Source organism: Limanda limanda, chromosome 9 (genome assembly GCF_963576545.1).
Source record: "Limanda limanda chromosome 9, fLimLim1.1, whole genome shotgun sequence".
NCBI classification, from domain to species: Eukaryota; Metazoa; Chordata; class Actinopteri; order Pleuronectiformes; family Pleuronectidae; genus Limanda; species Limanda limanda.
In genome coordinates, this window is record NC_083644.1 from 27,895,391 (window position 1) to 27,920,806 (window position 25,416).

At 40.2% G+C, this 25,416-nt stretch overlaps 2 protein-coding genes across 2 annotated transcripts; one reads left to right on the forward strand and one right to left on the reverse strand.

Annotated features, from left to right (window-relative positions):
- Window positions 1-752: 752 nt before the first annotated feature.
- Window positions 753-9,359, forward strand: rfc4 (replication factor C (activator 1) 4). The gene is made up of 11 exons (XM_061078403.1): window positions 753-891; window positions 1,930-2,057; window positions 3,085-3,163; window positions 3,525-3,604; window positions 3,753-3,872; window positions 4,064-4,207; window positions 4,290-4,410; window positions 6,888-7,013; window positions 7,131-7,211; window positions 8,342-8,455; window positions 8,905-9,359. The coding sequence occupies exons 2-11, from the start codon at window positions 1,942-1,944 to the stop codon at window positions 8,998-9,000; spliced, it is 1,077 nt and encodes a 358-aa protein (XP_060934386.1). The 5' UTR covers window positions 753-891; window positions 1,930-1,941; the 3' UTR covers window positions 9,001-9,359.
- Window positions 9,360-9,523: 164 nt separating this feature from the next.
- On the reverse strand, window positions 9,524-23,620 carry slc5a9 (solute carrier family 5 member 9). The gene is made up of 14 exons (XM_061077731.1): window positions 23,503-23,620; window positions 22,270-22,388; window positions 21,612-21,683; window positions 19,003-19,107; window positions 18,409-18,573; window positions 18,181-18,286; window positions 17,966-18,046; window positions 17,434-17,639; window positions 16,707-16,842; window positions 14,232-14,339; window positions 12,996-13,146; window positions 11,801-11,969; window positions 11,286-11,501; window positions 9,524-10,796 (listed from the first exon to the last, which is right to left on the reverse strand). The coding sequence occupies exons 1-14, from the start codon at window positions 23,522-23,524 to the stop codon at window positions 10,485-10,487; spliced, it is 1,968 nt and encodes a 655-aa protein (XP_060933714.1). The 5' UTR covers window positions 23,525-23,620; the 3' UTR covers window positions 9,524-10,484.
- Window positions 23,621-25,416: the final 1,796 nt, after the last annotated feature.

Here is a 25,416-nt window from a genome sequence, read left to right on the forward strand (position 1 = left end):
GACATCTGTGCACAGCCACTTACTGTGCTCCCTCTGCCAGCCAATTACAGGCTAGAGGCTTTCAAACAATAGAAACATGCAGCATCATTGGCACAGCAGCTGCAGACAGACCATGTATGAAGTTATGTCTGTTCATTCATTACAGCATTATATTCTGCTCCTGCTGGATTATGTGCCTGTTTCAGGCTAAATTGGAAAATAAATAACCGGGGAAATGCACGTTTTTACAGTCCCGTGCAAATTTAAAGTGAGATGAGATACTGTGCACGAACAAAGCACAGTAATGTGGGTGTGGCTGTGTATTCGTCTGTTCTAACCTCAGTATCTTTGCTACTAACCTTATCCTCCTGCAGCTGGTGTTTGTTCTCATACAGACGGGAGGCCCGGACTCTGTGCGTTATAGTCACATTGTTAATAATTATTTCATGTTTTGATTTATTCTATAATTTTTTGCAGGTCAGTTCTTATTTCTGATTATTAAATACATACGACTTCTGTTTGCCTGCTGTTGTCTTGACCGGCGTCTTGAGGTCGCATTGAAGATGGACGAGTTGACGAAACATCCCGGCTGCCCCCTGGTGGCTGTCAGCAGTACAGGTCATAAAGTAGTAGAAGGTGGGACAAAAGAACAGCTCCTCTATGTGCAGAGGCAAGAGCACAGGAAAGGCGGGTCTGACTCCAGCATCCGCAGCATCTGATTGGAAGCCACAACATGACGTCGACGGAAGTTGTGTTCGCCCAGAGCGGGAAGATCTTGCCGCTGCTCCACATGTCAACAAGCGGCTCACCGCGGACCTGACATCACAGCTCCGGTTCAGCCCGTGACACGCACTGACTCCGACTGTGGGACACTTGGGTCCGAGTTGGTCTTTACAGCGGTTGATATATAAGGTGAGCTCCATGTGTACTGTGCACATAGCGAACTACTGGCTAATACTGTTAGCTAACCATTAGTAAACACTTCCGGCTAAGTGGTGTTAGCGGGTATATACAGTCTGTGGTGAGTAGTCGTATGACGCTAAACACCGTGAGATTAACAGCTTATAAAACGTTATCACAACGGCAGTGATGGTGCGGAGAGGTGCTCTGTCAGACTTTATTAAAAACTATCAATGTTATTGTCATTCTTCTCGTTTCTAACATGTCTACAATCTGTTAGGCTGATTACTTTAGCTCTGTTGTCCTAACCTCACTGTCTGTATAATGACCTGTGCCACAGGAAGCTATCTACTGTATAACCAAACGTATTGAATATCCTCTTATAGGCGACTCATGTCCGCCTGGTGTTAGTTTGGTATTTCCTTCTATAATGTCGAACAAATCAAATTTAGATTTTACTGCAGCAAACTATTTTCTAAGAAAAGATAATCTAATCCTTTATTAGTCCCACTGTGGGGAAATTTGCAATATTACAGCAGCAAGAGTCAAAAACAGTCATCAGTAAGTAATTATAAGCAATGCTTAGGTGTTGGTAAATGTACACAATATAGAAAAATATAAATTTAATAAAAACTGATATATACAGTCAGTGTAAAAACAATAACAATGTGAACAGTGAATGTATTGCACAGACAGATTGAATATTGCTTTCAGAGAGTTAAAATGCAGATTTTGTGGACACGTGATTCTTCTCTAACTTAGCTTTTCAAAAACTGGATAACGCAGATATCAGAGTTGGTCATGTTAATTAGCATTTCCACTGTAGTCCCAGCTTCCTGTCTTAGTGATTTGACTGAAAGTCTGCAAGTTAAATGTCTGCAAGGCTTTTAGTGTGTACCTCTCAGCTGTTACAGGTGTTAGTTGGCTGCTTCTACTTTATAAGGGGAAGCCCTGTGCTTCAGCTGCTTCTGTGTCTCACATTTATCAATTTGTTTGTCTGTTTTCTGCATCTTTATTTTGGTTTGTTTTTGTTGCTTTTTCCAAAACCAGACATCAGCAGAAATGCAGGCCTTTTTGAAAGGAGCAACTGTTCAAACTACCAGACCCCAGAAAGACAAGTCGGCAGCGGGGCTCAGTACAGAGAAGAAAGCCAAGGCTATTCCATGGGTAGAAAAATAGTAAGTATGAAGCCCGAAGGTGTATTGTATGCTGTGTTCGTGTAACAATGCGAATCTACCAGAATCAGAAGCACTGGGCACGGGATAATCTTTTACAGCTATCATTTACCTGGTGTAATTTAGCCAAGATAATACTGTACCCCCACTGAAAATGTTGGTAAACTAATTAGGGTGGTAGGTGTTTTTTCTTGTGATTTTCATTCAAAATGTACTCCTGATTAAAAATGCTTAACTACATTTAAAGAAGAAAAAGGAGCATCAAATTTTGGTTCAAACCACAAACATTTGTCCTCTGTGAATGAAGAATTATGAATCTTGCAAGAATCATATGGTTTTTCTTCCTGCACATGTTTCAAATTCTGAACTATTAGTAGTTCAGAATTTGAAACATGTGCACTACAATTCTGAATTATGTAAATATTTGCATAAAAATGAATGGGACTGCCTTGACTTCTTTGATACATCACCCAGCCCTGCATGTACTCTCGAGTACCAAAGGTCAATGGTATACACTGAGGGTCCATTTGATTCTATTAGATACATCTGCACGGTACTGGGTTATTCCGTTGCAATTCCCATTAGGGTTGGCTTTAGTTGAAGACTTGTTTTAGCATTGCTTTAATGATCGTGGAGTTCTCCGGGACTGTTTATTGTGAGAAGAAGACTTCAGACTCCCTCATATTCAGAAATTGGAAGGTTAAGAAATAGTTCTCTGTGTAATTGAGTCCATTATCACAACTTTAACTATGACCTCAGGAAACGCATTACACGGATTTACACATTTCCAACAATGTGACCTTATTGACTTATGGACAGACACTGGCATAATGGCTGTAATAGATTCCATAGATTTGTACCCCAAAAAACTGAGGACTGGGTGTATTAAATCTGTGCTGAGATCTTATCCTTGCAAGGTTGTATAAATATGCTTAATGAATAAGTGTTGCCACCAGTATGGTACATAGTTTATAATCTGATATTCATATTATAAGTTCCAACAAAAAGTCTTTCTTTTTGCAAACCACAGCAGGCCTAAGTCTGTTGATGAGGTGGCCTATCAGGACGAGGTGGTGGCAGTGCTTAAGAAATCTCTGGAAGGAGCTGATGTAAGTATCACACTCTGTCCATGGACATTATTTACACAAATAGAAACTGTGATGTTTTTAAGTTTTTATCTTAGTCACATTTTTCACCTTTAATAATTCTTTTTGTCTGATGCATAAACACTGCACATTGTTTTATCAATTTTTTCCTCCATTCCTTACTTCTGCTAGACACGTTTAAATTAAATAACAATATTGCAATGAATCAGTCATATTACAACAATATATATGCAGATATAAAGAGATTAATTAAGTGCTTAAAAAGGTACAAAGACAGACACAAGCAAAATTATATAGCGTCTTTGCTCTCCTACACAGACATGAAGGCAATGTCTCACTGCGTCTCGTTGTGTTTTTATTGCAGCTTCCCAACTTACTGTTCTATGGTCCTCCTGGAACAGGAAAGACCTCAACCATCCTAGCTGCTGCCAGGGAACTATATGGGTGAGTGAACTGTTAATGCTGTGAAAAGTGTCTGCTCTTTACATTTCCACAAATTTCAGTCAGTTAGCTTTTTTACCCTTGAGTTGATCATTATTCTTTTTCCTGTTCATGGATGAATCTTGTGTCTCCTCCACTGTCTTTCCTCCAGTCCTGTGCTATACAGACAGAGGGTGTTGGAGCTCAATGCCTCAGATGAGCGAGGCATCCAGGTTGTCAGAGAGAAGGTTAAGAACTTCGCTCAGCTCACTGTGGCTGGGACCCGCCAAGAGTGAGTCAACACAGATCATCACATGCACACTCAAATATATAGAACCATTTTCCAAATGTTTTCTCTGTAATAACCCTATGAACTATAATAAATATTTATAGTTCATATATAACTTTTATTGGAGAGTGCTAGATGTATCTCTTAGTCAGTGAATGCTGAACTGCTAAAGCTCCTTCGCTGTGTTTTTGTAGTGGGAAGCCATGTCCTCCTTTTAAAATAATCATCCTGGACGAAGCAGACTCCATGACAGCACCAGCTCAGGCCGCTCTCAGACGAACCATGGAGAAGCAATCGCGCACCACCCGCTTCTGTCTCATCTGTAACTACATCAGCAGGTCAGCTGACCGATAGATCCTCAGTACACAAACAAACTCTGCCTGACTGATTCTGACCTTGCGGTGTGTCTGTCTTCTCTAGGATTATTGAGCCTTTGACGTCCAGATGTTCCAAGTTTCGCTTCAAACCTTTAGCCAATCAGATACAAGAAGAACGCCTGCTAGCTATCTGTGACAAGGAGAACCTCAAGTACACTAAACAGGTAAAAATAGATAATATTACAGAGTAGTAAAAATGATCTGCGATGGCAATAAGGAGCTCAACATGAAATTGATGCTAAATAATGTCTTTCTCAAGATGTTTGACTTAAGGCTGCTGCACACAGGATTTTCAACTCTTAATTGATTTTAAAAACCTGGGAGACCACAGACAATGACAGATTTAACAGATTTGTTATCTTATAATCGTCAGAATGCACAAACTGGCTCACTTGGCCAGAACATAAGATCTCATACTTGCCATTTGTAGGAAACAATCTAACAGTGGCGATAGAAATTTCTCAAACTCCCAAGATTCTTCAGTTTTTTATCGCGGTTGGCAAATAACTTCTAGGTGCATTCCCACCACCCTCTGAACTGGAGCACTTGTGTGATTGGACGAGACATTAGGAGAAAAACAAAACATGGAGGAGAACCGATGTCATGTGGTCTGCTTTGTAGCGAAAAAGAAAAAAAACTTTGGATGTAGACATGGTTGAGAAGGTGGAATTGGCTTCTACATTTTCCATCGGGAGCTGAAGGTGAGCTGTATTGTGGCTTTTAGTCGCATTCTGCTACATCGGGTTGGTGGCGCTTCCTGGTAATCTCACTCTCATTGGCTTTTGCATGTTTCTGTAGGACCTGATTATGGATTTGAGATCATGGGACCTCCAATTTATTCGGTATTATCAGGATTATTTGGTAAACCCCTCACACTTCAGGATTATCTGGGATGATAATCAGCAACGACTGGCCTCTAGTCAGGAACACCCCCGCAATTGTTGGAAGAGGCGAATCAGGTCTAAAATCGTCCCAGTTATCCTCAAGTGTGCAGCAGCCTTTAGAGAAAAGGCTTACAAGGGAAAGCAAGAGTTACTGCAGTCACAGCTGTTGGAGTGAGAGGATTTTCTTAAACCGAGTTCCCACTACGAGTTCATACTACACTTCTGGCTAGTGATTGGGGGTAATACACTTCTGCGTTTAATTCCAAACACGCATGAGAAGAAACATCGACTGATCCTCCTGCTCTAATAACACATCAACCCAGATGAAAAAATGCTTTCCTTTTTTTGTCTGAACCCGTCCAAGCCTGATAAAGTTTATGTAGCTGCACAGAGTTTGTGTTGCCCTGTCCCTCACATGCATGGCTTGGCTTAATTTCCCCAATAAGAGACATGTGCAGTGGGACAAATCAGGGGGCACCTCAGCACTATATGTACTTTCACCACCGTCACATCATCCTGCACTCTGACAGGTTGGAGTTGACTCTGACTCCAACTAGATGTCAAGAAGGTTATATATCTGGAGTGTGCTTGCTTGGGACAAGTCTGCAAGCCTTATTGAAGAGGTCACAGAGAGCGAATGGGGACTGCCAGTCAATCACTTATCAGGGGCTTTGGTCAGCGACTGGAAAATAGGGCTGAAGATCATCTAGTGGTGACTAGGCTTTGGCAATCACTGAATGGTATAAATTACCAAGGGTTCCAGTAAATAACAGGAAGAAAAAAATCTGTAAACTAGCAAACCATAATGAGGCAGATGATCTGGTGTATGGAATAGTTGTCTTGCTTATAATTTCATTTGTATATACTACAAGTCCATATGGATTAAATGATTGGTTAATATGGAAATGTTACATACATGAAGTTAATCTGAAGGAGTAGGGGGTTAAGGTTATAAACTCAATCTTTGTACTACAAAAAAAGTCTCTTTTGGTTCTGCTCATGATTTTGATTAATTCATACTGGTGCAGCCTCATCATGGCTTTCATTAAACTCCAGAGTATAGTTTTGTGAATGAAGACATCCACCATCAGTTCCATTAGAAGTTACAATACATATTTTGATTGGAAATTATGCACAGGAGAATTGGCATGGGACTTAGACATATATGAAAAAAAGCAAACCAATCATTAATATAATGATTTCTGACTGAATTAGTGTTTTTGAAAATTCAGGAAGAAAATGTTACCGCTTTAAACTCTATCACTTAGGAACTGGTAAGAGTGGCTACAAACAATTACCTTCATTATTAATACATATTCCAAATCTGTTCAATTGACATAATCCTTAGATATTATTAATTAATTGATTCACTCATTTATTTATCCATCTCTCAGGATCTTCTGAAGCCAATATGAGCTGGCAGCATGTTCAACCTGAAGAGAGTTCAGAAGCACACATTATTTAGAATGAATAAAATGACAAAAGACTAGTCTGTCTGGAAAATGTTTCCATTTGCACAGTTGTGTACATACTGTATGTTTTCGAGTGCATGCACCTTCAGTCTATTGATACAGTTCTTGGGACTGTTTTCCGACAGCTTACACCAGGTCCATACAGGATGCATTTCAGCCAAAGTGTCTCCACCAGCTGTCGACCAGCATGTTTCATGTATAAAAGTCCAGCATGCTGAAAACTTGTGCTGCTTTACTTACCCAGTTTGTGTAGAAGGAGTATGATGTTTGTTTCTGTTTATCTAGAGCATAGAAGCATTGGTGAGGGTGTCTGAGGGAGACCTGCGGAAAGCCATCACCTTCCTCCAGAGCGCTGCACGCCTCGGCGTCGACAAAGAGATCACAGAGAAGGCTATCACTGACATAGCTGGGGTGAGACGCACTTCTTGTGTTATATAGGAGACTGGAGCAACTGATGATGTATGATTTGTTTCATTTGTTAAATCTTACCATACATTCCCGTCATGTCACTGTTGTGCTCTTTTCTAGGTCGTTCCTCCAAAGATGATCGACAACTTGCTCCAGATTTGCTTCAAAGGAACATTTGAGAAACTAGAGATTGCTGTCAGGGTAGGTTTACGGACATGTTTTGTCCCTTTTTGTGCGCTAATTTGAAGTCTTGATTATTTTGATAGACTTTTATAAAAAAAATACATTATTATATTTATATTTTAATGATGAGAAAACAAACCTATTTAATAGCAATGTTTGTTTAAAAACAACAATTTACAGAAAAAGAAATATAGATTGTTTATAAGTTTCTTTACTGCAGTGACAGCAGAGGGCACTAGAACACTGGGCCTAAACAAGCAAATATGAATAATGCAATTTTACGGAATAAGACATTGATGATCAAAATATGAATAAACCAGGGACAACTACAATGATACTCAGTACAGCACATACCACCATTTACATTCACAAGATCTCGATTTTTTATTTTTATTTTATCTGCACCTAATTGTTTCCCATCATAAATATCAGTCCCTTAAACATGACTGTTTTTTTTAATCAAGTTGATTCAAATATTCTTTGAGAAATCCACAAAAATGTTGGAAAATTTTACAAGGTTAAAGAAAGTGAAAGACAATTCCTGGATCCACCCCCTAATTCACATCAACACCAATCTTTAATGGTTTCTTGCTTGTGTCAATTTCCATCCATCCATAGGCGTTCATGGATATCAGTTTAAGAGGACTGTAAAGGAGTTTGTCACTAGGTTTGGCTATTTTGAATTTTGTGTGGAATGGGTGAACCTGCGCTCTGCTGCCTCAGTCAAGACTGGAATCACAAGCACTACTTCAGGTGGTCTGCATGAGTCTTTTTTCAGTGTTACGTGTGAGTTACTTAATGTTAAGGTAGATTGCCGTCAGTGTTCTTGACAGAATGAAAAATGCCGGACGGCCTTTGATCTTTTATGGTTGTTTAAGAAATTCAGTTCATTCGAGACAATGCGACCCCTGGTGTGGAAATATTTTTGTTGTGTTTGTTTGTTGTTTGAAATATAATATTTCGCACTGAAGATTGTAGTCCAAAGCCTTAAAAGTTAAAAGTACCAAAAAAGCCTGTTTCATCTGTAATGTTCCTCATTAAAGAATCACACCACTGTAGTTATCTCTGATGTTGACATGCAGTGAACATGTAAGGCGATGCGTTTGCCTCACCCCCCACCTATTCTCACATGTTTAATGCCTTCTCAGGACATGGTGGATGAAGGCTACGCAGCCACAACGATTCTGAGTCAGCTCCATGAGTCGATCATAGAACAGGACTTGAACGACAAGCAGAAGTCGGCCATAACAGAGAAGATGGCGGTAAGTGAGCTAATGCAGCGCTCCCTGGTGGAGCTACATGATACTGGAGGGCGGAAGAACGAAAAATGGGAAATCACATTTAATTGGGAGAAAGCAACTGCAGTACCAACTGTACACATAATAGGATGATGTAACAAAACACATATGAAATAATTTGTATGTACGTAGTAAATTATGTATCATAACCCTAACAGACACTATTACTCGTGACATGACAAGTTGGGAAATTGGATGAGTCTGACTGATGACTAACTATGACCAGTAAACTGCAGTGTGAAAACAGAAATGATACATTTTGAATCCATGTCAGTTCACAAGACTAAATATAAATTAGAACTACATTAGGGTTCATCATTCCATATAATGTGATTTAACAAACTTTACATGACATTTATGCAAACACCCCTGTAGTAGTAGCTCAGTTTGTGTTTGTTTCCTCTCTGCTGCAGGTTGTGAGTAAGTGCCTGTCAGATGGTGCAGATGAGTACCTGCAGATGTTGAGTCTCTGTTCAGTCATCATGCAGCAGTCCTCCCAGAACAACTAAAGCTCCACAAGTCAGCATCCGCTGCCCAGGAACTGCGCTGCCGCCTGCTTCAAACAAGACTAACAGCCTCACTGAGACATAAGCGCTTCACAGACTGGACTCGGCTCGTTTAATTTGAGACATTACTCCAACCGGTGGATACCAGATGATGGTGTCAGAGTTGCCTGTCACTACTTCCATTCTACTTCCTGTCTCCCTTTACTCTATAGTGAGCACTTCAAACGGCACAGCTGGATGAACCTGCTGTTACTGATGAACCACCATTCAGATGTTTCTCTATTCCACTTAATTCTTGCAACTCTCCAAAATATTTTTGGACACTTTTTCTATTTTGTGAAATAATAAATACTTTTCTGTATCTGTTCAGTGTTTGTTTTTCAAGTCATTGCTCATGATTGGGACAGAAACTAAAACAAGAACAACTCCACAATAATTTAACGATAATACTTTTGATATGCTGAGAGATTTCAATACAAGTAGAAGCTTTCATTTTGGAAAACTGAAATATCGATAAAGCAGAATATCAGATTTTATCAAACATTGCAAAGTTTATTTAAATTGGAAGATCAACAATATTTGTGCAAGGACAGGTCAGCATAACAAATAGATGCCATTTGCCAGGGACACTATCAGGAGCTCCGAACAATAACCCATCCACCTTAAAAGCTTTGACATTGCCATGGAAGCCACTTGAATCGACAAATTACAATATTAACATATCTGCTTCTGTTATTTGTTTTTTGCAAACCTATTTTGTAGTTTTTTATAATTTAAGGTTGTTTTGTGAGATTTGTTTGGCAAAGGTTTGATGCTGAGATGTATCAGTTTTCCATAACTATAACTAGAGTGGTACTAAGTAGAGTTTGTACTTCTGCCAAGACCCAACAGTCCCCTTTACTTAAAATAAGCTGCACCAAATATCAGACACTCAAAGATATCAAGATCCATTCATTAGTTTTGGTGTGCATCTGCTTCCTGATCCGAATCCAAACTCCGATTTATTTTTAGCCTGAATACAACTTTAAATAAGGCCAATGGATGAGCTAAAATAATCACATAGCAATGAGGGATTACAGTTTTAGTGGAGGGGGCTAAAAGGCTCCATTATTTGAGAATGAGCACAACATTGAGTTCACAACACAGCCCTTCTGATCTTCTCCATGATTCTCCATTTATTTTGGCTCCCCCACCTCTGAGAGGCGAGTAAGAATAAGTGCTCGAATGCCGCTCAGACAGGGCAGTTTTTAAAACGTGATTCCAGAGTAAGTCAGTCATAGGCCTTGTCAGTGGTTAAATCAGAGTGCACCATGAACAGTTATTAGATAAAAATGTCTGTTGTTCCATCAAATACAGATTCAGCACAGCAACTGACTGGTTTAACCAGTATCCACTGAATCAAGGCTTTCATTTCAAACTCATGACCAAATGCCAATACTCAAGTCTAACATTAGTGAAAACATTGTGTTCAGTATTTCCTGACTACATTAAGCCATGTATCCCCAGAGGAAAACATTAACAGTCAGGAGCAGCAGAGCATTAATGTTGCAGAATCTTCTCCAGAAAGGATTCTCCTGTAGGGAGTTCAGCTCATTAGTTTCAGTCACTGGCGGTGCAGAGCCAGTGTTGGGACCAGTCAGACCACAGAGACGCATAGCAGCTCTCCGCCACCAGGAATCTGGCGAACGCTCAGGCTCGCCGCTGTGATCAGAGTCCGCTGGCTCTGGAGTTAACGGGGGTCCTGTGAGGTCAAGCCGAGGCTCCTTGCTGTATCTGGACCACCAGGTCAGCCGGTGCAGCTGGGGGGCAGAGAAAGAGAAGAAGTGGTGTTTGCTCCTGCGTTAATCCTAAAAAAAAAATGCTCATGCTTCATTAACTGTAAATCAATCACAAAAACTGCCGTTGTCTCCCAACCAAATGAAGAGATGATACAAGGTTTCCTATGTCAGCACTTTTCTACTGCAGTAGGTTACCATGTCAACAGTTCTGTTTTTGTTTCCTATGTTTTTGTCACCTCACTGCTCAGGAGGTGAGATCCTGTTGCAGGTACTTGGATATTGACATGAAATAGAGCACCTTTATGAAGGATGTAATAGTCCATACTTTCAGGGACTGATGGCAGTACTGATTAGTGTCAAGAGACTACAGGATATTTAATGTGGTGTACAGCCATCAGCTAACCTTTATCTCTGCAAACATTGTAACAGACACACAGCTTATTTATCATGTCTGTTTCTCATTTTACGGACGACAACATGAATGAGGTTAATGCAAGGCGTGTTCCTTACATGTTCTTTAGGTATTGGGGCAGTGGCCAAGCTGACAGCAGCAATCACAAGGCAGGTGAGAGCCAGCAGGATCAGAGCAAAGTACAGGTAGTGGACATCGGCCAGGATAGCAGGCCGATGATCAGGCTGACCACAGGAGGGAGGCCTGTAGGAGAACTCCAGAACCATGCGGATCAGTCCCACCACTAGTCCACCCATCAGACCCCAGAAGGCACCCTGAGACACACAAAGTACACATCATTTTAAATACAGCGTCATAGGGACCTGGCATCATATGGTATAAATGACATCATGATGACATCTTGATGAAATATTATAATAGCTCTGCTGGGGAGGTAATGTTTGATTGGTATCTGTATGACTGTTTGTCATTGCATGCAATTGTGTGGAGAGGTGGGGCATGACCCGGGAGGAACTTGTACAATTTTGGAATGGATCCAGAAAAATAGGTAGATACAGATTTTCTTTTCACATTGCTTTTCACTCTTAAGAATTTAGAGAAGAAGAAGACTTACTTGCTCATTGGCACGTGGCCAGAAGATAGCCATAAGGAATACAGCTGTAATGGGCGGAGCAAGACAGCTGGTCACTGACTGGATATAATCAAACAGCAGCCCACTGTTTGCTGATTGGATGATTGGAATCCACAGAATACTGACACACACCAAGGCCAGGATGAACACTCTAAAAAAACATATCCAAACATCAGACATAAATTCAAACATAAACATTAGTTCAGGGCTGTGGTGGGAGGAGCTGATGGTAACATTTTAGAGAGCTGTTACTGAGCTTTAAATAACAAGAGTGCTGTGAAACCTTACACATGAGTAGTAGAGGTGTAAGTATTATGATTTTATACATACAGTTTTTCTGTGAAATTCAGCATCGTGTTAGTTCATGCAGGACACGGAGGCATGTGCTCAGCTGTCATAAGCTGTCAGCTATTGGTTTATGGGTGGTCGTCAGTCACCCACCAATCACAGCCCAAACTATATTCCCATTTGTGGTATAAATGGGTAAATCATGACAAAATATTCCTGACTGAAGTGCAGTTATGGCTCTCTTCCATTCATTTATGAGGAGCCTGGTCTTATGTTCAATTGACTGTAATAATTACAAGATGTTTTTGACATAACAGCTTCTAAATGTAAACAAAGACAAAAATATTGTGTAAGTTGTGATTGTGCTTTGTGCAAGTTTTACCTATGTGTAAAGATGTGAAAGACAAAGAAACATTCGCATGCATGCTCTTTTATACAGATTTGGTGAAGAGGTGATGTGTGTGCATAAGGAGCGGATGTGTGTGTGTGTGTGTTTGTGTGTGAAGGGGAAATGCAGTTTCCTGGATTCTTCCAAAAGGGCCTCACTTACTCCTCCAAATGGCAATTTACAGTGATAAACATTCAGGAAGAGATCAGGGACATGCCAATTACCATTGTTGAAAGCAATGGTAATTGGTTGTTTTTGCCAGAACTGTTTTTCCTCAGCAGTGGAGAATATCTGCATGGCGGAGAGAGACGAGTTGCCGGAGGCACACAGAGCATGCAGTGAGGTAAGAGCTAAAGAAAACACTCAGGAGGGATCTGCGCTTACAGTCATTTGAGGGTATTTTCAGAATTTTATGAATGTTCGGTTCTTTGGTTGAGTATTTTACAGGTGAATCTCTCTGACTCTTGCGTGAGTTTTTCTGGTTGATATTTAAATCCATACCTTCCAACAATCATGAGTTCCATCTCTGTAGCCTTCGGCCTGGCTCTGTGGTAGAGGTCCAGTGTGAACAGAGTGGAGCTGCTGTTGAATATGGAGGTCAGAGATGACATCAGAGCTGCTAACATCACTGCTATCATCAGGCCGCGAAGACCTACACAGAGAGAAGAATCAAACAGATGTTTCACTCATGGTGAAATATCAGATGTTTTAACTTTTTAACAATATTGATGAAAAGTATAGAAATCAACAAAAACGAGAACATATTTTTTTATCCGTTTCACTTCTTCAATCAGCAAAGCTTTTACTAAGTGCTCGACATTCAGCTGGTGAATCCACGTCTCCGAACATGTGAAGTTAAAACATGGGAAACAAAATAAATAATGTGATGAACCTGACAACACACACAGAACATAACAGAATGTCTTCCTACACGACAGCCTGTCCCCTTCATGAGCACGGAGCGAGAGAGACAGGGGTTTCCTATGGAGAGACGCGTCCACCCCCCCACTAAGCAGTTCTTCATCTACGACCAGGCGACAGCAGCTGAAACACCACTTTACTGAAACTTTATTTATCCTCTATTGAACCGACTGAAGGCTTCTAGGTAGATAAGAATGTGTTAGTTTGAACTAAATGCTCAAACAAGGTTGTTTGTCTAGCAATTCATTTTAGGGATAATATTTAGAGATCAATATTGTGCATTAAGTTTTGTCATATGAGAGGACATCAGAGGTGAGCAAGGCCACAGAAGAACAGTGACACTGGTCCAGCTGTGCCATGTCATCAGAAACTAAAATCTTTTAAACGCTTCCTATTCTCCTCACATCTTCTCCTTACATTTCTTCTTCATGACTTAAAAAGGTGTTCAGAAACAAGGAAAAGACAGAGGTTTGGAGACACGGTTGTGGAACGACAGTGTTTTTTGATTGGTTGCCAGTTTTGCCTCGACAACAATCCTGCTACAGCTTTAGCTTTTAACTGAAACTGGTTTTCTGACTCACAGTGTAAGGTTAAAAACACAAATTCACGTGGCAGACTTGACTTAAAGGGCCAGATAAACAGGTGACAGATGAGCCATTTCCGTGGCTACTAAACAAAGTCCATCAGCTGGTAAGATGCTCTGAAAATAATGTGTTGATTTGAGTTCTGTCTGCCAGCATCACTTTCATCATATAAGACTTATATTATGAGTGCATGATTGACACAAACATTGCATCATGTGTGTGTGTGACTCACCCACAGGCATTAGCTCTACCACTAGTTTTGGGTAGGCGATATTGGAGCAACCTACTGAAGCTCCACACACGCTCTGACACACCACTGGATCCACACAACCTATCTCATCTACAAACACAAAGAGAAAATGTGAAACATCATTTGGCTATGGTGGCTTCACAAAGCCCTTCACGCTTTTATTTTGCTGTAGATTTCATCTTAAATTGATTTAATAGACTTCTTTTTTTTGCCCATAAATCTATTCTACATTCAATGACATAAAATGATTAAGTGACATATTTTTTTCATAATTTATGAATACAAGGCCCTTTTCACTGCAAGTCACTTATGCAGTTTGGTCAGACTATCAGAGTCCTGGGGGTTCCAAACCTTCTCCATTTCATAATTAAGGCCACTCTTCAGTGCATCAATGAAATTTGATTTGCCTAGCCCATATTCACAAATCACAATTGGTCTCATAGAGCATATGACATATAATGTAACAGGGTGTGACATCCTCTGCCCTTAACCCTCAACAGAGGAAGGAAGTGCAATATATGATGTTTAATGGAGAAAATCAGCAAAATAAGAGTATTTACAACATTGACTAGAATAAACATTTTAAATATAATGGAAAGTAAATAAATTGAGTTATGGTCAGTAATGGAAGAGTATCTGAGTATACAGTATCAAGCAGTCAAATTAATAGTCCTCGATCAGCTGCCACCACAATCAGATGCCATTTCTTCTCAAAGCTTTACAAATACTATTACCCCCTGACCTGTGCCTTATTGCAGTTTTCAGTCTATAAAGTTCCCTAGCCCCGTGGCTTGGTTCTCTCCTGACATACAGTGTGGGTGATGGTACCATATGTATTTTTGAAAAAACTATCTGTACTATGAGTTCAGTTTGCTACAGGTGGACTCCAGTCAAGTTCTAGACACATTTAAAAGAAAACAAGAAGAATTACAAACATTTTTAAGGGGTGCTTCCCAAATGTTTTTTTACACAGGCCAAAATCTTTACCTTAATTTCAATACTTGTGCAGTTATCTATACATACCATACGTATAGACTGGAAGTGAAGTGTGCTGGAAAAATGTTGGGCATAAAGCTGTTAAATGATGAAATCCAGAAGTAATGAAATTGTGTTAACATGATCTGATGCCACATGTATACTTTCACAGTGCTGTAAGTACAGTATGCTGTATCATGACAGTAGCAAAGAGAGAGACATATAAAGTGTACATCCAAATCCAAAACTAACATTACATAGCACTGACTGACATTATATTAATTTTAACCATTATGTAGCTGCCACTTTGATGCATGAATAAATCCACAAAGCTGGAAGGGGCCAAAAAGTGTCATGAAGTTTGGCGTATAAAGGAAGTGTTGAGGGTGGAGCTGCTAACAGAGCTGGTTTCAGCAGCAGTCGGGCTGAGTTGAGCATGTGGTTGTGGTGCTGGATTATCTGAGCAGGAAAATCCTGATTCAGTCATTCACCAGCCACCCTGCTGAAGCTAAACATTGACACACAATAGTGGAGTAACACTGTTTAAGGTTGTAATGATCTCATTGATATGGCTTACAGGTACATTGATAACATATTAAAGTGGAGTAAGCAGGAGAAGGGCAAAGATTTTGCCAGTGTTGACGGAATGCAAGCATATGACTACACTTCTTAAAACTACTTAGTCAGGAATACATATTTGAATCACGCCTACATTCAGTTGCAAGCCATTTGATTTTAATAAATTATATTAAACTATATTAGGTGATCATTTATATTGGAATATTTACTGACTGTCCTGAGTCTCACTTTAAGATTTCAGCACTAAGACCAGGATCCCCTCTGACCACAGGCCCTCCAAACCTCTCCACAGATACCTGGAGGAATGATGGTCTTTGAAAGACTGGTTTGATGAGGTGAACGTGCTTCAACATAAAGAACCTTCGACTTACAAAACCATTTGATAATGGTGGTGGAACACCATCGAGGTGGCAGCTGATGGTGGATCCTGATGGCGGAAGTGGACAATGACTTTGGACTATAGTGGCATCTGGTATCTTGATGGTGGATCATGATCGTTGTGGCTGCTGACCATGGACTATGATTACAACAAGACTGCTTAATATATAATATTTTTCCTCAGATAATCGACCATTACTGACAATAATCCATCAATTCATTGACTTTCACTTATGCTTCAAAATGTTTATTCTAATCAATGCTGCTAATACCCTTATCTTTCTGATGTTCTCCTTTACACTTGACATCTACTACAATTCTGTCTGTCCTGGGAGAGGGATCCCTCACATGTGGCTTTTTTAAATAGTTTTTCCTTTCTCTTGTTGAGGGTTAAGGGCAGAGGATCTCACACCTTGTTAAAGCCCAGTGAGACAAATTGTGATTTGTGAATATGGGCTTTACAAATCCATTTTGATTGATTGATTGATTGATTACAGTCTAATAGAAAGAGGCCGACAGACTGACCTGGGAACAATGCTCGGCTGATCATGCCTGGCATCACGATGAAGAACATGGGCAGAAGTTTGAGGTAGCCTCCCAACACACTGCCTCCTTTGGCATGAGACAAAGACTTGGCCGACAGAGATCTCTGAACTATAACCTGAACACAAACACACACACACACACATTGGTCATTTTGTACTTACGAGGACTTTGACTGAACACATTCTTTATCCTAACTACTACATCAAAACTTAATAGAGTACCAAGCCTCCATTAACTTTGTTTCGATTGGCTAAACCCCAAACAACACGAACAGTTTAGCTCAATCAGCATAGCTGAATTACAGCATTCATGAAGTCAACTGAAAAAAATATAAAAAGTGAGAAAATCCGAAGTAATCCTATTCTCTCTAGTGAGAACCTATATTCGTTGGAAAATACGGAAATTAGCAGAAGCAAATGCAAAAGATTGCAAATTTGTATGTGCACTGCAACCAGGATTGTTTTTCAATATAGTGTGTATCAACATTACACTACATTGCATAATTGACATGCGCATGTGTGAGTGAGAAAGTGTTTGGTCTGTAGGCATCTGACACACATGGAGAGGCAATCGACAAAGGGCTACTGCATACCTCCCCCCTAGTGCCCCTCCCCTGAGGACTGTGTCCTAAGTGGCCCACACAGATGCACCCCCCTTTGTACCTATAGTTAGCTGGAGCAATATGTATGAGTGTACAAAAACTCACCTGATCAGTGCACCACACCCATGTAGACAGCACTGTGAGCCCAAACACCAGACCGGGCCAGGGTATGTCCGCTGTCACAGGGTTTCTGAACATGTGGAAGGCATCACTACGAGGCAGGTGGCAGGTGGTGTTGGCGACTGTCACTGAGGGAACAGCTGACATGTAACGGTCCACAAGGCCCTCGTACCAGCCGACTTTTTCGAATGCTGGAAGAAATACAGATAACACTATTATTGTTATTATTTATTATTAACAAGTAGTTATATTCTGTGAAATATTTAACATGGAAACATGTGTGTGTGTGTGTGTGTGTGTGTGTGTGTGTGTGTGTGTGTGTGTGTGTGTGTGTGTGTGTGTGTTTGTGTGTGTGTGTGTGTGTGTGTGTGTGTGTGTGTGTGTGTGTGTGTGTGTGTGTGTGTGTGTGTGTGTGTGTGGTGTGTGTGTGTGTGGGGTGTGTGTGTGTGTGTGTGTGTGTGTGTGTGTGTGCATGCATGTGTGTGTGTTTGTGTGTCTGTGTTTGACTGCACCCTACCAATGAACATTAATGCAAATGCTCCCCCAACCATGATCACAGTCTGGAGAGCATCTGTGTAGATCACTGCTGCCAAACCACCTACGGACAAAACACATCTGTTACAGTCACTTGATGATAACTTTTCTTTCATGGACAAAAAGCTAGTCCCCATAAAATAAATACGTAATGTACATAAATATTGAATTTCTGAAAATATGTGTGTGGGTGCTTACCTGCTATAGTGTAGGCAGCGGTGACCAGCAGCAGTATGGCTGTGGACACATAGAGATCCCAGCCCATTGATACCTGGATGAACAATGCACCTGAAAATATATCTGTCTGGGTAACACACACACACACACACACACACACACACACACACACACACACACTGTGTTGGATTGTACCTCATTTGTATGGCACTGAATAAAAGACTATCCATAAATGTGTTTATGTCTTACAGATATTTTGGTGAAAATGTAGAGGATGAGTGAGAGGACAGACATGTAGATGCGTATCCTCTGGCCTCCAAAGCGTTTGGCCAGATATTCAGGCATGGTCACCACACTAGCAGAGATGTAGACAGGGATAAAGATCCAACCCAGAGCCACCAGGACCCAGGCTGCCTGCACAAACACACACATTTCAAGAGTGTAGGAGTGTTTTCAAGAAACACTCTGAAGTATCATGTGCCGTTGAACAGCTGAGACACTGAATACAGTACACAAAGGATATCACACGATTGACACTACACACTGGTATTCAAATCATTGAGTGAATTGAGATCCCCTTTCTGTAATCAACATTTTTAAATTACACAAACGCTACACCGAGAACATAATGGGATGAAATGAACAAGTCCAATGATGATCTTGAGATGAATCATGAGAGGATTCACAACAATGAACAATGACTCTGCAGAACAGGGAAGTCATGTAATCAGAGGGAGACTCTGAGGTGAGCTGCAACACAGCCCTTTGGTCTGATGTGGCAGAACCACTTGTCTGATGGCTTAATGCCACACATCATATAACATCCTCAACCATGTTTCTTACATTCCATTCAAACCCTCCAACTGCGATGCCTCCAGCTGCTCCTGTTCCAGCTAGACCAATGAACAAACCACTGCCGACATTACTTGACATCAGTGAGGCTCCAATCTGAAATCACACACAGGCAATACACAATGACAGCAAAAGCTTTTTTGTTAAAAATTTCAGAACAATAAATTGGTAGACTTACAGTTTTTTTCAATTGCTTAAACACTAAAATCAAAAGTATTACACAATTATCAAAACCTTACACTCAAGGAGCATAACATGAGCCCAGATGCAAAACACTAAACACACTTGTATACATTAGACACAGAAGTATATGAAGATGTCACTTCCTTGTAATTCCTAAGCACTGACTGTCAAATGACCACCCTATGAGCCAATTGGTTAAACACAGCCATCAGGTGTGCAAACACATGACTGCTTAATTGTAGACACACCAATCAGGTTGAAGCAGCAGCTGAGTTTACCTGACTTCAACCAAAATGGAGCTCGTGCTCAAAAAATAAGAAGAGTGAAGGTGAGAGGGGGAATCCACAGAGTAGTAGAAGGTTGCGGCATTAGTATGTGGATGTATGTATTGTTCACTTTAGCACTGTGATGTTGCATACTGCACAAATAACCTTTATCATGTAAATGTACTGTATACCAGACCTATGCTGAACTACACAATCTTGTCTTTCACTGTATTTCAGAGAGTTTTACAGATGGATGCTGAGGAAATCCTGCATGAATTCATATCCATAGATGAGGCAGGGTTCAACCTGACAAAGGTAAGAAGGAGAGGCAGAAATATCATTGGCCACAGGGCTATAATCAGTGTCCCAGGGCAACGTGGGGGTAACATCACCCTTTGCGCTGCCATTACACAGAATGGGGTCCTCCTCCGTCACGCCAGTAGGGGCCCTTACAACACACCTCACATTCTCACATTTTTTGAGCGATTGCACAACATCGTCACAGCAGTAAACCACATGCTCTGCTCTGGTCCAGAACTGGTTTCAACACCATCCACAGTTTACAGTACTATACCTTCCACCATGCTCTCAGTTTCTAAACCCAATCAAAGAGTTTTTCTCTGCATGGGGGTGGGGGGTATACGATCTCAGACCCCAGGCTCAGGTAGTCCTCATTGAAACCTGAACTGGATACTGAATTTTCTGTTTGTCTGATATTTGCTGAGCTTACAGTGTTATGCACACTACTGTAAATGTAAATGTTTTGTTGTGATTCTCCATGTTGACATGTTGACGGATTTAGGTATATGGAGAGAAATAAATTCTATTTTCATGAGTCTGCAGCATCATTGGTGTTGTGTAGAATTTATTGTCTATTTGCACTTTCTCTGTGTACTTCACTTACATGACTCTAATCAATGAGAACTGGAATTGCTAAAAGTGTTTTAGGTTAGCAACAGCAGTGTGTAACTGGTTCAAACAAAATTAAGTCATATGAAGCATGTGTGTTTCATATGGTAACAAAATATGGTTTTGATAAATTAGTGTATAGTTTTTACAAGACTGTTTCATTTTGCAAAGGATCTGAGGTGTTCTGCTGATTGGGTGTGTGGTTGTGCCAATTGTGTTAAGTGTTTTGAAACACCGGGCCCTGTTTTGAAAATCGTGCTTAAGCAATCGAGAAAAACTGTAATTAGACGTAATTATTCAAATTGTTCGGACACCACAATACACTTACTGAGTATATAAACCATATCAATATGTAAATGCCGGACAAGAAGACAATGGGGGTAACAACTAAGGAGCTACAGGAACAGATACTAAATTAACCTACTGAAATAAGTGAGTTGTTTGTCTCTGTGCAGCAGCACCGCTGCCTTCTGCTGGACAGAGACACAGACTGCAGATTGTGAACAGGTGTGTTTTTGAGCAGGTTTCACCAGAAGCCTCAATACAACTGTCCCTCAAAGCTTCATTCGACTCCTTTGAAAAGTGTCTCTTGTAAATCAGATAATGGAGTTTTTAGCGGAATATTTGTGGATGAAGGGTTGAGGATGAGTTCAAATGTTTAAACAATGAAAATCCAAATAACATTAGAGTTTAGAATATTAATAATTATTTTCACATTTTACTAACTCAAAGAGCCACACCTACTGTAGTTTAGGGATGAGTTATGTGATGATGAAGATATGCAGTGCTGTAAACTGTACTGTATGCGCAAGCCATTTTGGCATGCACATTCTCTATGTGTACAGACAATAACGGCTCATGTTTGCCAGATCACATTTGGCAAACTGGCCTCAAAAAACATGATCATGGCAAACATGACACAAGGTACACATCTTGTTTTTGGAATCACTTAAACAAAGTCTGTATGTTTTTTATCTCTGTACTTTTAATGTGTGAAGATTGATTGCTATATAAAGCTAAATAATAGCTTTGTCGATGTTGTCACCTATTTGTAACATTAATATTTTGTTATTTGTATTCGTCATAAAGCTCAGGAATTAAGTTCCATAATCAAACTTATCAATGCTGACCACTGACTGTCTCAGAATAACTGTTCTGACATGAATGTAGAGCATTGGAGCATAGAGCACATTACCATCAAGCAGAGGGATAAACATGCATACCAGCATGACCAGTACTTACAGGCCACCAGGTCATTGAACGGCCTGCCAAGAAGTAGCCCCCTACAGTGCTGCGATTGGCTCGTACTGATGACTGTAGATGAGACAGAGACAGATCCAGCCATTAACAACAATACTCAGAATCTACTTAATATTTGTATGTATTTATAATCAGAAGAGAAGGGCAACCTTTTTTCCAAGGGCTGTCCTTAACTCCTAACACCCCCACCCAATCACAGACTAAAGTAATACACTCTATTTGCACTCTCCCCCCAAGGAGGGATTGTACGTTCTTACAATCAGTTCTCAGAGTCGTTACCCTGTTCACCGTCCTTTTACATTCATGCACACTTCTCTTACTTTATAATTTTTGTATACTGCACTGATTTTTAACTGTCCGTGGAAATTGCACTAATGTCATCATTGTTTTCCTTCTTGGTTTGACTTGCTCTATGTGCCTTAGAATTGCCCTCCGGGGACAAATAAAGTTGTTTTGAATTTGAATTGATTTAAAAAACTTGTACTGCATGCCACATAGAGACTGCATGTAAAACTGCAACATTTCAAGGCCTATTTGGTTCTTTGTCAGAGTATAGCACATTCTCCATGAACGTGATTTTGGATACTTTAATAATATTGAATATTGAAGAATGTATAAAGTGGGCTCAGTCCCTTCTTACCCAGATTCCTACGGCCATTACAAAGATAAAATAAATGACGACCACAGCGATGTCAGCAGCATCAAGACTGAAGCCTTTACTGGGCGGTGCTGCAGTGGTGAATCCAGTGGAGCTGCTCCCTGCAAACCAAGTGTAGAATGTCACCGTCTTGAGGACAGACACACCATTCTCAACAGTTTCAAAACTCTTCAAAGTGCGATAAAGTAATGTAAGTTGAATTTAAAAGTACAAAGGTAGGGGTGCCAACTGTAACTCAACACGATGGAGGATGGCAGAATGTCAATGACAAACAACATTCTGAAATAAATGGATTTGGTAAATGGATTTGTATTTATATAGCGCTTTTCTAGTCTGATGATGAAATAGTAGAAATGAGACTATTGCGTCTGTCATTTTTTCACAGGCAGCAGGGACACATATTATGTACGTTGCTTTTGGAGTTGACCTAGAATAAGCTCTGGTCATGCATAAAAAAATTATGTAAAACTTTATATGTAAGAAAGTTTAGGCTGTTGAACATATGTTAATTAGGACTTAAAAATACATATTGTATCATTTAAACTGATGAGAAACCCTTTCACTGTCACTTGTTTGTATAGAGAGAGGAGAGGTGCATTGGATTAGAAGGCTCAGGGTTGATTTGACTGTACACAGTAGTGGTTGACAGAGTGAAGAAAAGCTACTTAATATATGCTGTGTGTGTATTCACTGATCTGTTGCTGTCAGTTACATTTATTCTGCTCTTTGTTTCATTTTTATTAGCATTTTTGATTATGTCCATTATAGCTCAGGACCATGCCCTGTATTAAAATGATGTACTGTACAAATGCTTTAGAAAGCACAACTGTGCCCTCTCTGTTTTTTCTTTACTTTTTTTTCACTACTTACAATTTTTCCTTTGCTGTTGCCTTTTTCCTTACTGCACCACTTGACAAATGGATGTTCAAAGCAAAAGCTTTTGTTTTGCCCATGAAGGCTGCAGGTAAAAGGATAGTTTGACTTTTTTAGTGAGACCAAATTAGTTGCCTTACCCTGGTTACTTCAAATGAACTAAATGTTATGACAATATGATCTGTATGTTTTGCTTCTTTCCTTTTGTTCCTGTTCCAAGAGGTCTGGATAGCAGTCCATAAAAAACAGCTTTTCACGTGCTGGAAAATAAAGCTCGTTATAGAGTCAGTCGGTTACTGAGCCTACGAGCAAAGATAAAGGTAAGTAAAAAAAGGTTCAGACCTGTGGTAAGAGCAGCTGACATGTTGATATCAGTCTTGCAGATGTTGTTGTTTTCTTTCAGACACTCGGTCCTACAGTGTCTCTCCTGTTTGTGAGTTCCTCCGACTCTGTGTTGTAGAGCTAGGTTAATGGTGCTGGTATGTGAATCTGTGCAGGTGACTGTGAGCTTAATTATTAATCACTTTGACACTGGTCAAACTTCACAGCCTGGATATAATCACTTGGCAAAGACTGACCTACATGATGTCATTTAAAAACAGGTCCACTGTTCGATCCTGTGGGTTGTTTGAATCATAGGCCTTGCTGGAACTGGGCATGCAAGGCTATAGCTACAAATGTTTTATGATTTTTTATATTCCTGAGTTTCCCTTTCCCTTCTGAAGCACGTAGCAGGAGATTGTCTGGGTCAGACGTGGTCACAACAACAGGAAAATTCTCTGGACTGCTTGTTCGGTTGTGCTGATGCCTGTAGCTGTAGCTATAACAGCCTGTAGGTGTAGCTATAACAGCACAACAGCATCGTAGACATGTGATGCAAGAGTGACAATGATAAGATGTCATTAATGAAACGAAACAGTAAGCCGTGCCTGGATTCTTGCTATAGTTGTTAATTGAAATATATCAACTGTAAATACAAGGAGTACAGAGTAAACAAGTAAACAAAAAAAACAAAAAACACAAATTTAAGCCTCACCGATAAGTGAAATCAAATTAAAACACGGAGTAAGTATCATATGGTCCATGCAAACTATCTTTAACATTAAAAACGACACAAAAGATTTTATTTGATATATTTTCTTTCTTTTCTGTATAACGTTGCATTTGGGTTTTTTCTGCTTTCCTTTTTCTGTTGTTACCTTGTGTTTTTTTTTTGTTTTGTTTGTTCCTGAAGTTTTATTGCCCAATCCATGTCTGTCTGGACACATTGGTGTTGATTGTTGTACTCGTCTTTACCTCCTGTCTCTGTAATGTCCATTCAGCATTGCACTTAAAAATCCTTCAATAAACAGATTTTGATTTGAAAAAAAAACAAAACAAACCCGAGTAAGTTTGTTGACTGTGCATCCATCCTCTGCCTCCACACTGACTCTCACCCACAATACCACAGATCCTCACTCTCTTATTACAGTTCTGTTTTTTGTATCAGTCAATGCTGAAGCCACTTTTACAAAACTCTTCACACAGTCTCCATTCCCAACATGTTTCTTGGTCAAAATCTTTGTGCTGAACTGAGTCCAGTATCACACTGATCGACCGACGGAACCGAACCATCCCAGTACAAACACAAGCATATAATAATAATTCCGTTGAATTCTATAGACTGGGGACATCACAGCTGTCTCTGAATTTAATAATCTTGCAGCTTTGGATGAATAAAATACGAACAGACAATACAACAAGTTCCCTCACATTCTGAGAGCGTGTTTTTTTAATGCTCCCACCTTTGAATTGGATCGTTCTTTCTATAGTCTTCACTCTCATACATTGTGTTATCCACTGCAGCAGCAGCAGAGTATCAGTGTGTTTTCTTTTTTAGTGACATCACTGCTGTCCCTTCACATCCACCTCACTAACAAACACCTCGATGTCAGTGTCAGAAAGTTTCGCTTCCTCTTTACATCACTTGATGCCGTGACTCCGTCAGGACTCACGGTGGAAGCCCATTGGTCAGCTTCATAATTTAATATTCATGTCGTACTTTGCATTGACCACTTATGGTTGAAAGTGGGCGTGTGGAGGGCGGATTTAGAGGCAGATCCACGTACGAACGTTTCCAGGTGGACTGTGATTAATAGAGTTAACATTGACTTCAGGTGTGCGTATGTACACTTTTAGTACGAATCCCACGCAGTGTTTTAGAAATGAGACCCCTGAAATCTTAAGGCACATAAGCAGCTGCTTGCTGCATTTATT

Coding starts and splice junctions, on each gene's coding strand:
- rfc4 (XM_061078403.1), top strand. CDS start 1,942: ATGCAGGCCTTTTTGAAAGGAGCAACTGTTCAAACTACCAGACCCCAG. Junction 4,208..4,289: donor ATCTGTAACTACATCAGCAG/GTCAGCTGACCG, acceptor TGTCTTCTCTAG/GATTATTGAGCCTTTGACGT. Junction 7,212..8,341: donor AACTAGAGATTGCTGTCAGG/GTAGGTTTACGG, acceptor ATGCCTTCTCAG/GACATGGTGGATGAAGGCTA.
- slc5a9 (XM_061077731.1), bottom strand. CDS start 23,524: ATGTCAGCTGCTCTTACCACAG. Junction 21,684..22,269: donor TAATGGCCGTAGGAATCTGG/GTAAGAAGGGAC, acceptor TCTCATCTACAG/TCATCAGTACGAGCCAATCG. Junction 11,502..11,800: donor GGCCACGTGCCAATGAGCAA/GTAAGTCTTCTT, acceptor TGTGTGTCTCAG/GGTGCCTTCTGGGGTCTGAT.